We start from the raw sequence: 23182 nt of genomic DNA on the forward strand, positions 1-23182 counted from the left end.
AGCTTCTATAGTCGGACCTATCTAATCTAGGCCCCCAAACATTTGCGGATGTGTTCGCGAACAATGATCGGTCACCCCTCGTTTAGTTGTCTCCACGGTCGTCACCCTCGTATCCGGCCCTTCAAAATTATGCTACACATGCAACATACTAGTGACTACGTAGATTAACACACTTAGCAACAAAGATATCTTAGTCTTCTCAAAAATTATGCTACACATGCAACATACTAGTGACTACGTAGATTAACATACTAGTGACTAAATGGACATAGTTCATATTAGCAAACAGACATAGTTCATACAACCAAAAGATATCTTAGTCGTGATCGCATAGGACAAGACGTGATTAGTTTCATAAAAGAAGCTAAAGATAAAGTGATACAAAGAAGGGCGGAGGATATCACCATTTCCTTGCCAGAACCTTCCTCTTGCGGTCACCGGTGTGGTTGTACCTCTCCGTATAGTCATCGACAGCTGGAGGGACGGAGTCACCGTCGTCACACCCATCAGAGACATCGGAGGAGGAGATGATTTCAGCCACCGCATCCTCCACTGCCTCGAGCTCTGACAGCTTGATAGCAAGCCGGAGCGCCCTTGGCGTTCTTGCGGTGGAGACTCCATGAGTTGGTCTGCGATGTGGTGAGCGAGCAGCGGAGGACAACCACGAGGAGCTGGTTGTCCGGATCAACCCGTGCGGACATGCGAGACTGATATTGATGACTAGTTTGTTAGGTTTTATGTAATATTTGGCTTAGCTTCTTTTAATGTTATGTAAAATAATTTATGCTAGTGGTTGCATCGAATTTGTGTTTACTTTTTTTAACGAGTTAAGTTTAGGGGTTCAGTTAGAAGTTTTAAGAGGAGCAAATATACTCCTCTAGAATGTAATATAATGCTGTACTTCTCAAAATTAAGCAATGATTAAAGATACTCTTAATATCTTCTACTCTTCCTGGACGCCACGTGTAGTTCCTCCAGCCACCTAGCGTCATTGTTGTACATATAGATTATTAGCATCTGCATCAATTAGTGTTGGACATTTTTTTTTCTTTTCTTTTTGCTAGCAACAGCTTCATGCTTTCTGCGACGCTGTTCCGGATAATTGTGTGTGCTAGCACTAGTGCCGGACGTCCTGAAAAACAGTCCTTTTTGCTAGCCACAGTTTCAGGCTTTTCAGGCCATCAATTGGATGATTAGCTTTTGAGAGCAAGTACAATAGAGCTGAGTCAGCGAGCTATAAAGAATAAACTAGTATATTTGTGCTTAGTTGGAGGAAAGAGAAAAGGAGAGAGAAGGCAAGCGGGCTTTTCGTGAAGAGTCAGCTCTAGCACGTGCTTTTAGACACTTTGTGAGAATGAAAGGTGGGCCACATAACAAAAAAGTAGTACACTCTTTTGATCTACTATTGTACATGTTGGATGTAAGATGGGTTGTAGATGACATGGCACTAGCTTATAGCCAGCAGCTGGCTATAAGTAGATTCTGAGAAGACGTAGATCCATTTCTTCGGTTGCCTTGTTGATTAGTACAGGCGAAATACCGAGACCGAGACGGCGGTAGTAGTTTTTTTTTCAAAAAAGAGTATCGTCCTAGCATCTGCATCGAAACGATGCATACGGCCAATATTATTAATAAACAAAAGGTTTAACAAAAGTCTCCAAGTCTCGAACAAAGAAATACAAAAAAAGGCTCACGAAGAGCTAAGCAGTAAAAGAAAGGCCACAACCGGCTGGCAAAAGGTAGGAGCACTACATGTCTATCCTATTAGATGACCGTCATCCAAACCGATTGAAAATATTCCGTGCTGCCATCTCTCATCGGGTAGACCCAGTAACCAAACACTCCCTGACCTCCATCGAGTGAGTAGCGACCACATACGGATCAATGCAGTGGTTCTGAAGATAACCTGCAAAAAATGAATGTTTGTTGTTCTGTTAAAGACCAAATCATTTCTGCAGTTCCAGACTGCCCACAATAAAGCACATACTCCCACATGAATGTGTCTCGTTGTAGCAGTATCTATCCCATCAAGCCACGTCCCAAATAACGTGTTGATAGAAGTCGGTGGAGTAATGTTGAAAGTTATGTGAACCGACCGTCACATAATTTTTGCCAGAGGACAATCGAGAAAGAGGTGTTTGATTGATTCATGTTGGTCACAAAAACTACATATTGTAGATCCTGTCCAATTGCATTTTACCAAATTATTCTTTATTAAAATAACTTGTTTATGCACAAACCACATAAACACTTTGATTTTCAAAGGTACTTTAACTTTCCAAACATGTTTCGATCTAGGAATCACGCTAGAGTTAATCACATCCAAATACATGGATTTAACCAAGAACTCTCCATTCTTAGTTAGTTTCCAGTATAATTTATCGGGTTGTTGAGACAACTGGATGTCCATCAATCTTCTCACAAGATTGAGCTAGGCTTCCCAACGGTTTCCCACTAGCGCCCTTCGAAATTGAATATTGAGTGGAGTGGATTGAAGTACTGTTGGAACATAAGTGTCTTTACGCTGAACAATGTTATAGAAAGAAGGATATTGGAGTGCGAGGGGCGTCTCCCCCAGCCACGTATCGTCCCAGAATCTCGTAGCAGTACTGTTTCCAACGATGAACCTTGTCCTATTGAAAAAGAGTGACTTAACTCTCATTAGTATTTTCCAAAAAGGCGAATCAGTCGGCCTCACTGTCACCTGGGCCAGGGTTCTAGAGTGGGGGTATTTGTTTCGCAAAATTTGAGCCCATGTGGCCTCCGTTTCGACAGAAAGCTTAAACAGCCACTTGCTAAGGAGACATCTGTTCTTCACTTCCAGGTTCTCAATACCTAGACCCCCTTGGTCTTTTGGCCTACAAATGATATCACATTTAGCAAGTCTGTATTTTCGCTTCAGTTCATCACTCTGCCAGAAGAAGCGTGATCGATAAAAGTCTAACCTCTTCTGGACTCCAACCCGTACCTCGAAAAAGGAGAGAAAAAACATGGGCATACTCGTGAGGACCGAATTAATAAGAATTAGTCGTCCTCCGTATGACATCAGATTGCCTTTCCAGCAACTCAATTTCTTCTCAAAATGGTCCTCAATGCACTTCCATTCTCTGTTGGTCAGCTTACGATGGTGAATTGGTATACCTAGATACGTGAAAGGTAAAGCCCCCAATTCACATCCGAACAATTGTTTGTACGCATCTTGGTCATCATTAGCTCTCCCGAAACAGAACAGTTCGCTCTTATGGAAATTAATCTTTAACCCGGTCAATTGTTCGAATAAGCATAACACTAGCTTCATGTTTTGCGCTTTTGCTAAATCGTGCTCCATGAAGATGATAGTATCATCGGCATACTGTAGAATGGATACACCTCCATCAACTAAGTGCGGGACGAGGCCACCTACCTGACCCGCATTCTTAGCCCTTCCTATGAGAATTGTCAACATATCGACCACTATGTTGAAGAGGATAGGTGACATCAGATCTCCTTGCCTCAACCCTTTGTGTGTTTGGAAATAGTGACCTATATCATCATTCACTTTAATCTCAACACTCCCTTTTTGCGTAAAAGAGTCTACCTGGTGTCTTCAGGCCTGATCAAAACCTTTCATACACAAAGCCTGTTGAAGGAAGGCCCATTTGACCTTATCGTATGCTTTCTCAAAGTCCACTTTGAAAAAAACTCCGTCCAGTTTTTTCGTGTGGATTTCATGGGGTGTTTCATGCAGGACGACAACCCCTTCTAGGATGCTTCTGTCCGGCATGAAAGCGGTTTGGGACGGCTGCACCACAGAGTGCGTAATTTGCGTAAACCTATTAGTCCCAACCTTGGTGAAAATTTTGAAACTGACATTAAGAAGACAGATAGGCCTGAACTACTCAATACGAACGGCTTCTGTTTTCTTAGGGAGTAGAGTTACCGTTCCAAAATTAAGTTGAAACAACTGAAGCTGTCCAGAGAATAGATCATGGAACATCGGAAGCAAATCCCCTTTGATAATATGCCAGCATTATTTATAAAACTCCGCCAGAAAACCATCCGGCCCTGGAGCCTTATTTTTTTCATTTGTAAAATGGCCTCAAACACCTCTTTCTCCGTAAATGGGGCAGCCAAAATCTCATTCTCGTCTGATGCAAGTTGAGGGACATCCTCAACCCTGGACTCATCTAAGGACACAAAGTTATCCTCCGGAGGCCCAGGCAGCTGCTTATAGTAATTGGTGATATGCACTTTCAGATTCTCTTGTCCTAAAATCGTCCCCTCGTCCCGCTCTAGCTGAAATATCCTCTTCTTGTGGTGTTTTCCATTTGCAATCATATGGAAGAACTAAGTGTTATCATCCCCTTGGACGATTTTCCGAACCTTAGCTTGCAACACCCACTTCAATTCCTCCTCCCGAAGAGGTTCTTTCAGTCTCAACTCCGCCTCCACCTTAGTTTCCAGCTCTCCGGTATCTAAGATAGTGGACTCGGCTTTTAAATCTAGGGATCGAAAAAGAAAAAGGAGCCTTTCCTTCTCAGCCTTATAAATCCCATGCGTGTGTTTAGCCCATCCATGAAGGAATCTTCGCAAATGCCTAATCTTATTCTGCCACCTTTCAACAGGAGACCTTCCTCCTGAATTTTTTTCCCATTCTCTAGCAATCAAATCAAGGAACCCTTCTCTATCAAACCACGATAATTCGAAAGAAAAGGTGTCCTTATTTCCCACATGGGTAGGATCTCCAGAGTCAACAAACAACGGGGTGTGGTCCGAAATTGCGCGTGATAACGCCTGGACTGTTACGAGGGGGAACTTATGTTCCCATTCAACTGTAGCAAGGACATGGTCCAGCTTCTCAAAAGTCGGATTAGGTAGCGAATTGGCCCAAGTGAATTTCCTACCAGACAGCTCGATCTCTCTAAGATCCAAGCTTTCGATTATAGTATTGAACATAAACGGCCATCTGCCATCAAAATTCTCATTATTCTTTTCCTCCTTCCTTCGAATAATGTTGAAATCGCCCCCAACGAGGATAGGGAGCTGTTCGCTACCACAGATGCGGACAAGATCGGTCAAAAAATCTGGCTTGAGTTCTGGCTGTGCGGCACCATATACCGCCACCAAAGCCCAATTAAACCCATCGGCCTTTGATTTGACCCGAAACTTAACCACAAACTCTCCCATGACCACACTCCGAACTTCCAACGAGTCACACTTAACCCCGAGTAGAACCCCTCCTGACCTTCCTCTCGGAGGTAGGCAGTGCCAGTCAAAGTCGATACCCCCCGATAACATGCTAAGAAATTGGGGGGTGAAATTATCCCTTCCAGTCTCGGACAGGCCAATAAAATCCGGCTGATATTCAATAGATGCTTCCGCTAGAAACCTTGTTTTAGCCAAGTCTTTAAGACCTCTGCTATTCGAAAAAATTCCTCTCATATTTCATCATGAAATTTTTTAGAGGTACGGATCCTATCACTTCTACGCACAGCCGAAACTGGATAAACCTTCTGTTTCCATTTCCGCTTAGGCTTATTCTGATCCTCCCGCCGGTCCTCAGAAACGGGCTCTGGGGAGGGGGAGGTAACCTCTGGAATATCAACATGGCTCGAGGCCGTAGGGGACCCGACTCCCTCTACTTCCTCTGTCTCAGGAAGTGAAGGGGCAAGATCCGCACAAAAACTATCAAGAGCCCTGACACCCAACGCATCTATCTCAGCATCATTCATGGGTTTAACAGCTGCTATGTTGCGAATCATTTCCAAAGCGCGCTCCGCTTCGAGATCAAGAATATCATTAACTGATTTAGTGATTTCACTACCATTATTACCTAGTGAAACCCCTAATTGATTTGCATTGTGAATAATCTCATCATTGGAAAAATGAAGAATGGAATTTGATGTATTGACTGACATACCAATAGTGACCTCAATGTCACAAAGCTTGGCCGCCCGCATAGCGCACCTTAGCTGCATGTCATCCACATCTGGCTGCTCCTGGAGACGACTACTCACTCGCCGCCCCTGAGAAACAGGATCCTGTTTGGGGTAGGGCCTCCTGCCCGCCCCCAACCGAGCTCAACTGAATTGGAGCAACCGAAGAGTCACCAAGAGGCCTCGAAGCCTCCCGCGGCATCAGCCGATGCCCGGATCCCGGGGACGCCACGGGAGCCCCACCAGCCACGGGCGGAACCGTAGCACCTGAAATGTAGTGCAAGCAGGGCCCCTGGCTGCCAACCCCAGGCAACCATCCCACCAGGGTTGTCGTCACCGGTGTCGGTGCCACCAGAGGCGTCAGCGGGTGCATCGCCTGAGGGGTAGAAAGGGGTGCGCAGGCCTCCTGCCCGCATGCCCCTGAGAGGTCCTCCGGTCCCCCGCGGGAACCCATGGCCGCCGATCCTTCCTTGGGCCCCTTCAGCGGAGATGAAGAAGTCGAGGAAGAGGGCTGGGCCATCTGCCCACCTCCTCCCGCCACGGCGTCCAAAGCAGGTGCCACCTCCATCGTACACAACGGTGAAGATGGGGCAATGGCGTCCTCCTGTCCACCGACTCAAGCCTGTCCATCTAGCACAAACAAAGACTCACACCGCACAACCACCGGTGGAAGATGTTCAGTCGGATCGTCCAAATTAACTCGATCACTCCAAAGACGAGGAGGCGCGGAGAACGCCCCCAAGGATCCTAGCTGCAGCATGTTGGTCGAAGTAGAAACCGGAGACTTGTCATTACCCGGCTCTCCTGCTTTACATGAAGTGGAAGGCCCTCTAGCCTTGTCAACATTGTTCTGTGCATTATCCTCCTGGTTCCTGGAGTCATCTCCACCCTCAGAAGTATCCATATGTTGTACCTCCTCAAAGTCCTGAAACAAGTTTGGATCCTCATACTCAACATCCAACAAGTACACCATGCCCTCATGAGTCCATCTTACCACATCCGGCAAGAACTCGATGTTAGCCACACTAACAAGCAAACGTGCCACCCCATGAGCGCGTGTGAAGGGCATATCCACCTGTTCCGTCTTGCCAAGCAGGGATCCCAGGCTCCATGTGACCAAGAAATTATCCAGTGGTTCAGATGGCGCCCTCGAGAAACGGACCCAAATCTAATTCAACAGCATACCCTGAGGCTCCTTCTTTTTCCACTCATCAAATTGCAACACAAAACTTGTTCCAGTGACTCTACACATACCAAATTTGAGGATTCTCAACTGATCCTCTTTAGAAGGAAACTCCACTTTGTAAGTCTGATCTGATAACTGCAGCAAAGACCACTAAAAATTACCCAGTGCCAACTCCCGTAACTGCTGAATAATCTGAGCTTTAGTCAGAGGGCCATGAACCACCTTCACCACACCTGGGAAGGAGGTTTCAATCACGGGTGTCACAGGAGCCACATTTGGTGACTCGAAGAACATCAACTCTGAGCAACAGACCCCATAGATGTTAACCGAGGGCTTGGGCCCTAAAAGAAGCGGACACTCAGCCGCCGTATGCTTCAGTTTTCGGCATAAATCACATAACTCAGCAGAGCATTCAGCCATAATGTGTCCCGGTTCACCGCAACGAAAACAGGTCAACTTTTTCTTCTTAACCGCCCACTTGGACGGTTTGTCACCATCGGACTTTTTCATACCTTTGTCAGACGCAGTATCACCATGCTGAATGGGCTCCGGCACCGTCACATCGGCCAAGGCCCGAACAGTCTCCACCGCAACCGTAGGTAATACCGAACCATGAGTAGGCGTCTCCTCTAGGCTCGTCTCTGAACCTGTAGCAGCGGGCGGAGGACGCGGAGGAGGAGGGCGCCAGTAGCCGCCACGACCTCCGCGGAAGTGGCCCCGGAAACGGTTATTGGGGCCAACCGCTCCCTCCACAAAGTTTCCCGGCGGTTCTTGAAAACCTCTACCGCCAGCCCCGCGAACTGTCCAAGCATAGCCGCGCCCACCACCGGTAGACGACGAACCTCAATGGAGGCCTTTTCCGTAGGCATTAAAACCATCGTCTCCCCACTGTCCACGAGGAGTATTACGGCTGTCTCCCGCGAAAGCTCCCGTACCGCGGCCACCCGCCCCATGATCAGAACCACCCCGCCCACCGGCCATCTGCCTAGGCCAAGTGTGTTGCGGCGGGGGGGGGGGGGCGCAGCCCTGGGCGGCGGCGGCGCCGCAGCCCTGGCAGTAGGCACCGCGGCCCGCGCGTGCGCCGGCGCGGCCGGAGCCGAAGCATGCACCGGAACAGCTGCCGAAGCCCTGGCAGCAGGCACCGCGGCCCGCGCGGGCACCAGCGCGGCCGGACCATGCATCGGAGCAGCTCCAGCAGCCCCCGAGGCCGTCTTCATCACAGGCGCAGTCTTTGCCGGTAGCGGAGCCTTAGCCGCATCACGAACCCGCCGACCGGCAACACCGCGAAATCGCCGGACGGGCCAGGAATCTTCCTCGCACGCCCAACGGCAATAGCAAGGAAGCCTTGTCTCTCGCGGCGGCGAACCCTAGAAAAAGCGCCGCTGCAGAATAGAGGAGACGCTCGTGCATGCGACTGGACTCGATCTGATGCCTCCTCATGCACGTCGGCCTCCTCAGGCAGATCGCAGGGAGCCGGTTTTGCCTGGGCCACAGACCCCACTAATCCAAGCCCACCCGCCAACATCTCTCCCAGGCCCAACGGCCCAAGCGCAGGCACGGCCACGTCGCGGCCCGCCGCTTCCAGCCCATCAGAGCCCAGCAACATATTCAAACGTGTGGTCCGCTTCGCTCGGATCACGCACGATCGATCGATCGCCGGCGCCGGCGTCTGCGCCGCCGACGGCCGCCGTTGCTTCTTCCTCTTCACTATCTTCCACGACCCTTCCGTAATGAAATCTGATAAAATCGGTTTTGGAAGACTCACCTTAGGGCCCCATCCACGGCGATATAGCCGCCGTCCGTCGATGAACCACGCGTCTAACGATTTCGATCTTGTCCTCTGCCCGCAAGCCACTCCTCGCCGGATCGTCGGACGGAATCGCCATGTCCACCAGCAGAGCCACCTCTTTCTCAGGATATCCCACCCGCAGGGCTTGCAAATCGCATCAGATGGGGTGGGGGACGACGTGCCCTCAGGCCCGCCATCCGAATCGCCATCGTCGTCGTCAGAGTCGCCGGTGCCAGCCTCGGCCAGCGCCCAAAACCGGCCCGGCGGAGTTAGCAGCGGCGATCCCCGGAGTCAGCCCCGAAGTCGCCCCCCGAGTCGCCATCCCTCCGACGATCTCGCCACCTGAACACGTTTCTGCCTATACGCTTCAGACTGCGGTAGTAGGTTGCCGACCAAATTCTAACCCTGACCTCCAACAACCACGACTCCATTCCTCCAACGTACCAATGCAATTCAATTAGGCTCCACAAATAATCCGCTCTAATTCGTCGACACCTGCTATATCTGGTGGCAAGAATACAGCGACAACGATGGCCAGAAAGAACAAAAGAAGAGGAGAAAAAGATGTGATAGTGCCCTTAAACTAATTCGAACCAGTGGTTTCGATTTCTTTAGTTCCCCGTTGATTACAGATTAGACGAAATTTATGCTCTGATTAATCCGTTGTCGTCTTCAACAGCCGACCGCTGCGCTAAACATGCCGGCCTCACTGCAACTAACCCGGCAGGGCCCGAGAAGCAATCGTCGGCAGATCGAAGATGGATCGGTCTCTCTCCATCCAAATGGCACTTTTTTGGACTTGCAATCCAAGGATGGATTACTTCGGCCTGCTGCAGTTAGTTAGGGTTTCAAAATGCCCCCGGAAAAAAGACAAAGGATATAGGATAGAACTTTATGTTGTATGGTCAGAGCGTACTGCGTAGAGCACACAACACGCCTGGGCACCATTTTGGAACTGCAAAATATTTTTGGGAAGGATCAAAGTTGGCACAAGAAATTCATATGTTCAAATTCGAAACAAAATGTAGAACTTTGGTTGGCTGGTTCCGAACCTAACCATCAAAGCTAGGGATATGAGTTGCCATCTGTCTTTTTCAATCAACTAGTCGGATGATTGAAAATCAACCTTTTGAAAAACAATAAACTCAACTACCTTGGTTTCATATTTCTAACACAAAAGTATTCCCACGTATTGACATATGGTGCTACAAATGGTGGCATACGGACGGACATCGACATTGAAAGGGTATGGTAGATATTTGTCCCATCTCGTCCAATCACACGTCTCCGGCATTGAACAGGCGCAGACATCGGAGATGCGTCGCGGACGGGTCCTCGACCGGCGCGCCGCTTCAATGGCAGAGGCAGTGAGAGGTCGCGTTCGCCCTGAGCCGTCTTCAAACGTTGAGCGGCACGCACTACAGCGGCATGATTGCGGGGAGCTGTCACCGGACGGGCACGTGCGTGGGCGAGGGAGGAGGGGTTTTGGTGGGCCAAGGGTGTCAAAAGTTGACGTGGAATTGGTCCAAACTCCGGTAAAGCACCTCGTGTTTGTCTCCAGTTTGCGAGAGAAATCGCGTCCGGACCATTTTGAATGACTTTTGCTGTCCGGACAGCACGGTCCGGACACATGCGGGAGGTTTGCGGGTTGGCATTGAAGATGCCCTTAGTCCACATATGATACTATAAATATTATGATTTCTTAAAAAGATCATGATACGCTAGGCTTACCACTGGTCAAATTATGATGTTGCAGTCCAATAGAAACTTACGAGAGCCGTGGGTTTATGTCTGACTAATTTAGATGGGGCTGTCAAAGAGATGCACCCGCAATGTGTTTATGTCTTGGTCTCGCCCTGGTACCTGGATTGAACTTTGGTTTAAGCACCAACGACAGGCTCCGTCTCTGCTCGGGCGAGTCGCCAAAATCCGGGCGTCCACTACGAGCCATTTTAATACTACTACTGACCAGCCACCGTCCGCTCCTCCGGTACGCCTCGCCGTAGATTGCTCGCCTCACTCTCTCTCGCACACACCTGCGCGTCGTCTCCCTCTCCCTGATCGTCTCGGAAAAAAATACTTTTGTTTAGCGTTTCTGCGTGGCAGACTGGCAGGCAGCGCCCGTTATGCGGCCTCGTGCTCCTCACGATCATGGGGTTGGATCAACGAGTCGTGTTGGTAAATTTGCTACCTAGGACAAAGTGATGATGTGGCATGTAATAAATGTGGAGAGAGAGCAAAATTGTATATAGAATAATCAACAACCTTTGCACAAACTCCAAAATGAAATAGAGAGCAATCACATTTATTTTCTCATCATCTATTGGATACCTTAGATACAACCCATTGGAGTAGTTGTATGATAGCTTATTGGTTGATGACTGGACATTTTATCAATAAGACTAACATACAACCTGTTGAAGATGCCCTAAACAACGGTTTGACCCCATCCCGTATAGATTGAAGGCGCTGGCTAGGTTATTCTTTCGAGTTCAAACCGTTGAAAAAAGTTGAGGCATTGGGATGATCCATATAGTGAAGGGCTAGAGGCTAATTAAAGATGAGTTTAGTTTACCCGAAAAAAAGAGAAGATGATGAGTTTAGTTGACACTAGCCCGGCCCTCGTTTTGCATTTGAATATATGAGTTTTCATTTTGGATTAAGATATTACCATTTTGCGAAAAAAATTCTCCAAACTTTCCATATAAGTGTAACAATGGTTGTACACAGATTCTCATTGGTAACAAAAATTACAACTAGGTTCTTAGACCATCTAGCGACGACTTCATGCAGTGGGATGATCTGAAGGCGTCATCGTCATCATCCCTTCTTTATCAAAGCCGTGCAATCTTTGTTGTAATAAACAATCGAAATGTTATTGTATTAAAATCTTAAAGAACCAACGCATAAGAACATTAACCGCCCCTGACGATGAGAAGCATGGATTGGAATAGCCATACTTGCAAACACACCAATGAAAACAAGGGTTAGCCGAATCCAGGCAGGCCCACTAGAGATGGATGTCAATCGGACCCATGAAGATTCACTGGGGACCAGCACTGACCGGATGATCGCGGAGGGCAAGGAATTTGTTGAATTCTACCGCCGAGAGTTCTTGTGGTCATGGGAGAGCACTGGTGCATATTTTTCATGCTTTGCCTATATGGCTTCACTCACATATTAATTCTTTGCAAACCTCCCAAACGCAACATGACTCATGTTGTAAAGCACTCATCATGCAAATCTTTGAGCGCAACATGGCTCATGATGCAAATCTCCTAAGCACAACATGACCCATGTTGTAAACCTTCGAGCACATCATGACCCATGTTGCATACCTCGTTAGGTGGATCAGACCGAGCGCAAACATAACATGTGTTCCAAACCTTCAAGCGTAACATGGTTACAAGCCTCGTCAGGATCTCACGATGGATCCAACGGCTGGCGGCCCAGTCGATCATTTGAAAACATCAGTCGACCGACCGGTAGGATGAAAAAACAGGTGGTTCTACTTGACCAAAGCCCCACGAAGCCACGTACCAAGACACGCAACCCCGCCGTTACATATACCGCCCGCTGCCCCTCCACGATCGGTCCTCCCCCGTCAGTCTCGTCTCGCCGGCTCGGCCCCTCGCCTTCGCCGGAAAACCTCAGACGGCGCACTGCCGGCGTCGATCGAAATGCAGGGCCACGCTGACAGCGAGAGCGGCCTCGCCACCGCGCCTTCCAGCCCCACACGCTACCTCTGCTCCGGGCGAGACGGTGAGTGTGACGAAGACGGCGGAGGCATCCATTACTTCTTCAGCGCCCCGGCCAGCCCCGTGCACTACATCCTCCGTTCGCCGCCAGCGTCCTCCGCGTCGGTCCACTACGCTCCCTCCACGGATGGAGACTTCTGCACGGCCCCCGGCGACTTCGAGTTCGCCGCGCGCCACCGCGGTATCGACGGCGCCGGCGCCACCACCACCATGAGCTCCGCCGAGGAGCTGTTCCTATCCGGCCGCATCCGCGTAGGTGGCCTCTCCCCCATCCGCCAAGAAACGGATTGCAGGGAGCAGCAGGGGGAGGACGGTGAAGACGAGGGCGGCGTCGAAGGCCGCTCGCCGCGGCCTCGCCGGACCAGGTCGGCTTCGCCGCCCCGGAGCCCGCGGCTCGCCAAGACTGCAGAGCCTGCCGACTCCTTGGCATCAGCGTCGTCGTCATCCTCCTCCTCCTCCTCTTCCTCTGCCAAGACCATGCGGCGGAGGATATCGCTGCGGGACCTCCTCGGCCGCACCTGCAGCGATCCCTCGATGAGGCCGCCGGCCCCTATTACCACCGCCGCCGAGAGGTCAGGATCCTGGCTGCCATCTATCTGGCCGGCGCGGGCCAAGAAAGCTCTGCCCTCCCCGGCGCCGCAGCCTGCTCGCCGGTCAGTTTCGTCGGTCAGGGCAGCACCGGGCGGCGCGGGGCGCGATGAGGCGCCGCGGCGGCGCACAACGTCTCTGCCGTACCGGCAAGGCCTGGTTCTTGGATGCCTCGGCCTAGGAGCCCGGAGCTACGGGCTCGCAAAGTCCATGCACCCCCTCTCCACGCGGTGATCTCGGCACGTCTGGCAAGTGGCGAGGCATAGTTTCAGGGCTTATCTGAAAAATATTTGATGCGCTTTTATCCCCAGTGCAAAATGGAAACAATGTTATGTATACATCGCAAATACAGTATGATTTTGTTCAGCCGGCTCAATCTTTGCTATGTGAGAGTCCTTTTATTTGATTGAAGGATAATTGTTACCCATATCAATTCCTTACTTCATATTGTAAGGAATAAACATCTTTGTCCTGAATTTCATTCTCCACTATTCGTTGTGTTTCGTGTTACTCTCTCCGACCCATATTACTTGTCTTAGATTTATCTATGATACAAATCAGATTGAGTACATTTTTTTCTTACTCCATCCGTCCAAATGTAATGTGCATTTTCCCTATTTGTTATAAAGGCTCTGACAAACAATCCTGCAAACAAAAACAATTACTGGATCAATACTGCAATCTCATGTATGCGGCTTTTAATACTACTACAAGTTTAATGCCATTAATATTATTCACATAAATCATATATTAACAAAGTAAATCACAATTAAAACCTTGTTTTAACGAACTAAAATGCACCTTACATTTTAAATAGAAGGAAGTTACTGAGGTCAGCAACAAAAAGATAGAAGAAGGGAGTTACTACATATCTAAAGCGCGCCTTACATTTGTATACCTCTATTTTTTGCGAGTCCCGGTGTCACACACCATCAAGAGAAGTGACAAATGGCGTAATTCAAAATCGTAGGCATCTTCTTTCGAAAACCAAATGGCGATGCTATTTTTTCTCTGTGCATCATGATGGGGACTGTACTTGTTCTCAAAGTTTTAGTGGCATTGAAGCCTTTGGCCTCTTTGGCTTGTGGACGATTTAAGAGGTTTTCTTCTAAATCCCTATTGTCCCTTTCCATAAGTAGTTCCACAAAGAGCTGGTTTTTTCTTCTGTTCTGTCTCTTTGATTTTGTTATTATGTTTCCTAGTGCAATCATGATCCATTGAATCCATGGTTTCAGTACACCTTTTATTGGGGTAGGAGAGTGGCATCATTTTTCAGTTTTACATCACGAGTGGTTACCTTGCTGTCAAGTTGGTGTCGGCAGGGGCTTCTTGATCAATTTTTCTCTCAGTTCAAAGGAATGATTCACATCTAGTCTAGTTAGTGAGTCGCAAGTTCATTTTCTTGGCTTCAGGAGTGAGCCTGTCTGCTGAAGGCGACAGGCTGTTTGGTGGAACGGTGAAAAGTACTCAAGAATGCTACGAATTGCAGGGAAAGGATTGATACTCCCTCTGCAAACAAATATAAGATTTTTTAGATCACCACTTGATTAGATCATAAAATTGGTCTTGTGCTACACTGAACCTGGAGGAAATTTCAACTGATAATCCAACACCAACCAAAAAAGCTCGCTTGAATTCACCACCATCAGTTTTGTGTGGCTTCAGACATTCAGTATAGAGTTCACAAATCATGTTCAACAGGACCTGTTTGATCAACAGATATATTTTCCAGCAAAGCATTCAGCTTGGAAGTAGTCTGGACTATGATTCTATGAAGGATTCATCAGAAATCATCAAGGTGCATTCGGGATCATCACACACCATCTGCAAGATAGTAACATAAACCTTCCAGGGTCCAAATCCATGTGATAGCAACATAAAGCTTTGTTTTACTTTGCTTAGAAGCAGCAAAAGCTATAGGCTCTCCAACTGCAAGGGGCGCACACACACTTGCCCTCATACAGCTACTACATAGATTAGGTTAACATGTCCTGATAAGTGCGCAAAGTTGACCCTAAGTAACAGATTACTGATGCGAGTGAAGTAACATTTGAACAGATCTTAAAGCGGCAAACACATCATCGATGACGAGCATGCTTGATTTTCCAAACATCTTCTGCGTGATGCTGAATTCTACAGGAACAGGTAATTGTACTTGTCGTTCGCAAGCTTGCATAGCCCGTTGAATGCCACACCATCTGCAAGATTAACATGGTTGGGAGATCAATGAGGTTCTGAAAAGAGATAGATAATGTTGGATCACAAACAAAGATGTTGACTCAAGAAAAAGAAGGTCTAAGTAGAATTATTTCTGTGTGTCAGAAGTGCAGAATAAAATAATACAAAAGGCAGAAATGCCCTTGTTAATGAAGATGTCTTGGAAAGCTGTCATAAGAAATGCTGCACTGGTGAGCTAAATAAGTAAATAATCCTACTTATTCAGAATGATTGCTCATAAGCTACAATAAATTCTCTTCCCATGATAAATAATGTTTGCTGTCACCTTGACATCAATCCAAATATGATGGTCAAGTAATAAATGAGGCACCATTTCAAGGATGAAGCTAAGTTAATTAGAGCATCTCAAGAAAAATAACTAGGCGGATACTCGTCCTGCCCAATAGATTAAGTCAGTTTTGGCTTTACGGTTTTGGTTGTTCCAGAGAATAAAGGGAAACAGCTTCTAAACTTAGAATTTAGGTAAACACAAGTAGTCACCTGGGTTCCTCCGATGCTCTCAAACAAAATTAGATTTGAACGAGACATGCATTAATATATGTTGACGTAAACAAAGAATAACAAAGCCATGCGGTAAGTAGCAACCGGTTCAGGAACAAAGCTCATTCATAGAGTACTGAAAATGTATGCTTCATATTCATTCACCTTCTCCTCACTGATCTAAGGTGGTAATGGAACATCAATATAGGTACAGCTCCTCTTATGTCTATGGAATTATGTAAAAGGAAACAAAGTTGAATTTTGAAAAATTGAAAGTCAAACCTCATTGCAGCAAGAAGAATTAACCAACAATCACATTAATTGTAGTGAAGTGCAAAGAAAGACACTATAATCCAAAGACACATCAAATCTCACCAAAGTTTTCACCAAAATCAGTGCAAGATTCAGCACGGATGGACAGGCTGCTGTCAGCGATCCCAATAACCTCGATGTAGTGTGGTGGTTCAGGGGCACCAGAAGCACCTCTGATAGTCAACTGATGCCCATCAGTGGACAGCCCGAGAAGAACTCCACCTTCATTGTGTTGGACTTGAACCACTGTGCGCACTCGTCGCCCAAGAAACGTCTTCAGAGTCTCTCCATTGACAAATGGCGAAGGAGCTGAAGTATCCATCTCTGCATGGTGTGGCATCAAACTTATCAACTCAATTCAGCATTGTCATCAGATAGCATGGAGAATAAGTAAATTGACACATCTCATAGTCATTCCATCATGCCAAGCAACCACATGGAAGAAGATTACACATAGTGCCCTGGCAGTGTAGCTAAAGCTGTGGTACTGATAAGATGTAACCATGCTACAGAGTATCAGCCACATAAAACTTTTAGGGATGAGCTACATGCTGATTAACCAAACAGTTTGGCGGCTATCATAAATCATAGCAGAACCACTACGGCCAGTGACAGCATCCACAACTTGTGTTATCAAAATCTGCTCATATATAGCTGACAGAATGACCTCTCTAAATCACATGCTTGTTCATAGCCCTGCATTTCATTGGTTTCCGACGAGGGCCATATGCACATCAGATCCCTACGCTACCGTGGATCGATCTCGCACTCTCTGTAGAAGTAACTCAATCATATCGATCAATTGATAGATGTATTAACAAGGTCATGCCAGAAACAAATCCGGTAAGGAGCGAGAGCTCCGATGGAAGAAAGGACTCACCGCCACCGAATGAGACCACCCACAAAATTGTGTTTCCGGATTCGATTGGTCACGGCAAGCGAGGACCGATTTAAACTGGATGCGACTCGGTCGGATCTATCCAAGCAAGCTGCGCTAGGGGCTTCCATGCCACGGCAGAAGAAATCGATGGGGACACACCGATCGCGTAGACCCGTAGGGAACGTGAGGCAGGAGAAGGAGAGGGGGGTTCGAGATGTCGTACCCGCCTTGGTGAGAGCAGTCGGCGGGTTCGGCGGCGCTGAAGGGTCCGGCGCTTCGGCTTGGCGGCGGCTATGGAAACTGGGAGGTTTGGGAGAGAGAGCGAGGGGGCTGGGCGGGCTCGAGATGAGTACTTGCCAGCGGGAGCCGCGGGCGTGAAATGGGCTGGTTGGATGGCGCCAACGCCGGCCCTGCCAAAGCTGAGCGCGCCAATTTTTGGCGCGCGATTTCGCCGCCGCGGGCTCGGCAGGCTCTGGACGACGTGTGAACACTTTTATTTTCGTGTATGTATTGTTTTATCTTGCTCATCCACAAAGCCCAACAGCCAACATACAAACCATTCAACCCAAAACTGATTCTTTACATGCTTCTACAATAGTCATGTATTCTGCTTCGGTGCTACATATGGGAGAAACTACTGGCTATAATGTTGACTTCCAGCTCACAGCACAATCATCAATAATGAAAACATAACCTGTAAGGACCTCCTCTTATCTAGATCACTAGAAGCAAAATCTAAATCCACGTAGCCAACAAGTCCCTCGCTAGCCTTGTTGAACTTCTAATAAGCATAGGAAGTGTCACGAACGTACCTGAAAATTCAGTAAACAATCTTCCAGCATTCTTTACCAGGATTAGACATGTATCTATTGACCAAACTCATCGCGTATGATAAATCAGGACGAGATCATGCTCGAGCTCAAGGTCATGCATAGCCACAATACAGAAAACTATACGAATAGTTTGCTCCCCCCTTGGATGATCATGACCAGCACCATCTTTAAATCGTCGTCATCATTTTCTTTGTGTACCTCCTCGGGAAAAGAGTCTTTGAAAAATGTTTCCCACAACATCTTCATCTACACTATGCAACGGGCTAGTACTCAAATTGAGCCCATATATGAAGAAAACCCGAGAAAATGAAAAAATGCATTGGGGCAAATCGTCAAACACCTCACGAGTGGAGAGAGGTGACTATCGCGCTACCGGAGTTGGTGCATCGGCGAGGTTGCTGGAGATAAGATGGGATGGGGAGAGGCATGGGCACAAGGGGAACCAATTCCGGCCTTGCAATCAACCTACGCATTTGCTGACGAAGTCTGTGACGGCTCAACTTTGACGGCGGGGTCGATCGACAAGGGGATGCGGGTTGGACACCAAGAATTCGCGCGTAGGTCGCATGTGGGCTCTGCTGCTCCGATGGATGTGTGGACGTGAAATCGAGGCATCGTAGTGGCCGACGAAGGGGTGGAGCTCGAGATGGCAGTGGAAGGCAATGGTGACGAAGCCCACGGTGCTTTCGCTCTTGTGTCAGGGTCGATCTATGAGGGGCATACAAATTGGACATTGAGAGCTCGCGGGTGGGCTCTCGGTTGCCTTCTTTTCCTCTAGCGGATGTTTGTGCGAGAAATCGGGGCATTGAAAAAGACGTTAGAGGGGTGGTACTCGCGATGTTAGGGGCGGTCGAGAAGGGGAGACGAGTTGGACGATGGGAGCTTGCGCCCAGAGCGCCGGTGGCCTCCCTGCTCCTGCGATGAATGCTTGGGCACAAAACCCGAGGCGTCGCGGTGGTGGGTGGGACTTGGGACGGCGGTGGAGGGTAGCAGAGTTGGTTTCAGTCACGGTGTTGGCGGATAAGGAGAAGGCGTGGCGAGTCTGGCAGTGGGGTTTTGTCAAAGGTAAGCGGTGTCGCGGAAGGAGATAAAAGGATTGAGAAACCTCCTCAAACTGCTTAATTTTGGGAAGGAAGGAGGTGTTTTGAGGAGCAACCCCTATTTCTTGTGAGAAGTTAACGGTTTTGAGGGAAGATCTACAAAATGTTTAACTCTCAAACATAAAATTTTCAGGGGGTGGAAAGAAGATTTGAGGAAAGGGCTGGAGATGCTCTTACTGAAAATCGGATAACCCACTTATCATGGTGCAAGCTTTTTATATATAGTGATTTTTTTTGAATTTTTATATATAGTGATATTCAGATGGTTCAAATGCGTCTAGGAGACCGTGAGGTTAGCTTTGACTTTTCCCCTCTTCTTTCACACTGAAGATGCCCTTAGGTACACTCCAATTTGTACTCTGCTTAATCCACAAAAGCTCTTGAACAAAGCAAATCAACGTGGTCGTTGGGGCGTGCGTGAAATTTTATAACTGCCATAGCCGGTGCTTGGTCGCTAAACTGGCCCATAAGTATGCACGGATGGCGAATGAAAGGCAGAGTGCTCCTTCACACTGCTAGCTACGTACAACATAGTACTCGTACAACTTTACGCCTGCACTGGCAGGTCGAGAAGCACCCGAGCTGGGCCATGGCGTTCCTCGGTAGCTACAGGGCGAGCGTTTTGCTGCTCCTGACATGCGCTAGTTGCATTTTGATGCCGGCGGCAGCCGACTATGCCAAGTACAAGGACCCGAAGCAGCTGCTCAACAGGCGGATCAGCGACCTGCTGGCGCGGATGACCGTCGCCGAGAAGATCGGCCAGATGTCTCAGATCGAGCGGGAGAACGCCACCGCCGACGTCGTCAAGGAGTTCTTCATAGGTACTCCGTGTCGTATATGAATTTCACGTGCATTTTTCTTAGGGTGCGTTCAATTTATCAACGGCCCGCCCTGGCTGCAGGCAGCGTGCTGAGCGGCGGGGGCAGCGTCCCGGCGACGAACGCGACGCCGGAGGCGTGGGTGAGGATGGTGAACGAGATGCAGAGGGGCGCGCTCTCCACGCGCCTCGGCATCCCCATGCTCTACGGCATCGACGCCGTCCACGGCCACGGCAACGTCTACAGGGCCACCATCTTCCCGCACAACGTCGGCCTCGGCTGCACCAGGTACCTAGGTCAATAACGTTAATCGATCAGATCGATGGGTTCTCTAATAGTACATGATCAGATCGATGCACTAGTTAATCATCTTAAATTGAACGGCTAGCTTATATAATGTTCAAGTCTGTCGCTCATATACTAGCTGCAAGACCTAGCTACCCCAAGTTGTTTTTTGTGTTCGATGTTGCATTATAAAAGTAAAAGAAAATTCAAACGAGGAGCTCGCTCACATCTAGCACTACTACGTTGCACTTGCACGGAACCCACTTGCACCTACGTACACATAGATTCAAAATCATAAGTGCAGTGTTGTACCGATGGTGAGTCCAAACAACAGTTGGTTTGACACGAGTACTTCTGTTCACCACGGCGGTCTACTCTGAGGTGAACTCGGTCTTAATGCAACGTTTGGTCCAGGGACCCGGAGCTAGCGAAGAAGATCGGGGCGGCGGTGGCGCTGGAGGTGAGAGCCACGGGGATACCGTACGTGTTCGCTCCGTGCATGGCGGTGTGCAGGGACCCCAGGTGGGGCCGCTGCTACGAGAGCTTCAGCGAGGACCCTAAGCTGGTGCAGCAGATGGCCTCCGTCATCTCTGGCTTCCAGGGCGAGATCCCGGCCGGCGGCCGCCGCGGCGCGCCCTACGTCGCCGCCGGGCAGCGCAACGTCGCGGCGTGCTCCAAGCACTACGTCGGCGACGGCGGAACGGCCGGCGGCGCCAACGAGGGCGACACGGCGGCCACTTTCCACGACCTGCTCAGCGTCCACATGCCGCCCTACTACAGCGCCGTCGCCCAGGGCGTCTCCACCGTGATGGTCTCCTTCTCCAGCTGGAACGGCGCCAAGATGCACGCCAACCGTTTCCTCATCACCGACTTCCTCAAAACCACGCTCAGATTCAGGGTCTCCGATCGACTTCTTCGCCGTGCATTTCTCTCTTGTAAACATGGTTCCTCTCACTCATCTATGTGTGTTTCTTCAGGGTTTTGTGATTTCGGATTGGGGAGGGATTGAAAGGATAACGACACCTAAAGGTGCCGACTACATGCTGTCCGTCAAGCTGGCAATCATGGCCGGCATCGACATGGTGAGTGAAGGAGTGCACTGCTACTGTTACTGTCAGTGTACACAACAAATCAACATCATTCATCCGGTCGCGCCTTTTCTTTTCAGATCATGATCCCGTACACATACACGGAGTTCATCGACGACCTCAGCACCTTGGTGCAGAATGGAACCATTCCGATGAGCAGGATCGACGACGCCGTCCGGCGGATCCTCCGTGTCAAGTTCACCATGGGTCTGTTCGAGAACCCCTACGCCGACTTCAGCCTCGCCGGCGAGCTCGGCAAACAGGAGCACCGCGACCTGGCGCGGGAGGCCGTGAGGAAGTCCCTCGTCCTGCTCAAGAACGGCAAGGCCGGCGAGAAGCCGCTGCTGCCGCTGCCCAAGAACGCGGGGAGCATCCTGGTCGCCGGCAGCCACGCCCACGACCTCGGCAACCAGTGCGGTGGCTGGACCATCACCTGGCAGGGCGTCGCCGGCAACAACCTCACCACCGGTAATGCACAATGATAGCGCGCCGTGCCATGCCAAGCGGCAACCGATCAACTGAATGAAACTAACAACGTGAACGCGCGCAGGGACTACGATCCTGGATGGCATCAAGCACGCCGTGGGGCACGGCACGGACGTGGTCTACTCCGAGAACCCCGACGCCGGCTTCATGCGGCAGAACAAGGCCCGCTTCGACTACGCCGTCGTCGTCGTCGGCGAGCCGCCCTACGCCGAGTCCTTCGGCGACAACCTCAACCTGACCGTGCCGGCGCCCGGCCCCAGCGTGATCCGGGACGTGTGCGGCAGCGTCAGGTGCGCCGTGGTGCTGGTCTCCGGCAGGCCGCTTGTCGTAGAGCCGTACATGGACGCGATCGACGCGCTGGTTGCGGCGTGGCTGCCGGGGACGGAGGGGCAGGGCGTGAGCGACGTGCTGTTCGGCGACTACGGGTTCAGTGGGAAGCTGGCGCGGACGTGGTTCCGCTCGGTGGAGCAGCTGCCGATGAACGTCGGCGACGCGCGGCACGATCCCCTGTTCCCCTTCGGGTTCGGGCTCCAGACACGCGCGGCTGCTGACATGGAAGCTCTGAACTGATAGATGCGCCTGCCGCTAACTGAGGGAAACTCCGCTCGCAGTGGTTTAAGAGAATTAGCTACTCCTGTCGCAACTAATTTATTATTCATCAGATGATCAGAACTAAAATTTTCGTGTAAACTGTTTGCTGTGTGTCAGTGTCGGGCGCGACCATCAGAACTAGACGTTCCCCTAAAAAAAACTGCTCTAGACGTCTCCCGTACGGATTCCCAATTAGCAATCGCCTACGGGGCAACGACTACTTTTTTTTTTTGAGGGGCAAAAGGGATTTTATTAACAATGTGCGGAATACAAATGATATGGGCAATATCCCTAGCCACAAGTGGCGCCCGACTGCAAGAGAAGTAGCAGCCTTAACCAAAGCATGAGCTTCATAGTTCAACTCATGAAATTCAAAAAAAAAAATATTAACAAACTCTAGTTCCTCCATGCGGTCCTTTATCTCGTGCAGGTCCGGTTAGTGCAGTTTGCTGGTTGCGCGGTGTAGGTTCGTTCTGCTCCGATTTTACGCATCCCTAAAAACATGCACCCATTTTCTTTCTATTTCATTTCATTTTGCTTATTTATTTACATTTATTTTGTATCTTTTTAAATTTTGCACTGTTTTTTTCATCGTTCTACATTAGTTTTCTTCTTTTTTCGGTTTTCTCTGTTCTTATGTTTTTTTCTTTTCCTTTGTTTCTTTGTTAGTTATTATCGCTTTTTTTAACACATATTTACTTTTATCATGGTAACCAATGTACATTTGTAGAGCACACAAGAATTTTTTTTATACACTGCTAGAAATTTATGACGCACATTTTTTAAATATATGCTTTTAACACTTTTTCGATTAAATGGTAACATTTTCCAAATA

General features: G+C 49.0%; 3 protein-coding genes across 4 annotated transcripts; 2 read left to right on the top strand and 1 right to left on the bottom strand.

Annotated features, from left to right (window-relative positions):
- The first annotated feature begins 12337 nt into the window (after window positions 1–12337).
- On the top strand, window positions 12338–13602 carry LOC125548269 (trinucleotide repeat-containing gene 18 protein-like). The gene has a single exon (XM_048711919.1). The coding sequence runs from the start codon at window positions 12571–12573 to the stop codon at window positions 13468–13470; it is 900 nt and encodes a 299-aa protein (XP_048567876.1). The 5' UTR covers window positions 12338–12570; the 3' UTR covers window positions 13471–13602.
- Window positions 13603–15061: 1459 nt separating this feature from the next.
- On the bottom strand, window positions 15062–17527 carry LOC125548270 (replication protein A 14 kDa subunit-like). 2 transcript variants are annotated; one of them, XM_048711920.1, is made up of 3 exons: window positions 17370–17527; window positions 16330–16590; window positions 15062–15434 (listed from the first exon to the last, which is right to left on the bottom strand). In XM_048711920.1, the coding sequence occupies exons 2-3, from the start codon at window positions 16586–16588 to the stop codon at window positions 15370–15372; spliced, it is 324 nt and encodes a 107-aa protein (XP_048567877.1). In that variant the 5' UTR covers window positions 16589–16590; window positions 17370–17527; the 3' UTR covers window positions 15062–15369. The 2 variants fall into 2 exon arrangements, with proteins under 2 accessions (XP_048567877.1, XP_048567878.1); XM_048711921.1 differs by having other exon boundaries at window positions 17374–17520.
- A 2070-nt stretch (window positions 17528–19597) lies between these two features.
- Window positions 19598–22490, top strand: LOC125548271 (beta-glucosidase BoGH3B-like). The gene is made up of 6 exons (XM_048711922.1): window positions 19598–19900; window positions 19981–20185; window positions 20597–21080; window positions 21160–21264; window positions 21351–21738; window positions 21821–22490. The coding sequence occupies exons 1-6, from the start codon at window positions 19669–19671 to the stop codon at window positions 22324–22326; spliced, it is 1920 nt and encodes a 639-aa protein (XP_048567879.1). The 5' UTR covers window positions 19598–19668; the 3' UTR covers window positions 22327–22490.
- The last annotated feature ends 692 nt before the right edge of the window (window positions 22491–23182 follow it).

Source organism: Triticum urartu, chromosome 3 (genome assembly GCF_003073215.2).
Source record: "Triticum urartu cultivar G1812 chromosome 3, Tu2.1, whole genome shotgun sequence".
NCBI classification, from domain to species: Eukaryota; Viridiplantae; Streptophyta; class Magnoliopsida; order Poales; family Poaceae; genus Triticum; species Triticum urartu.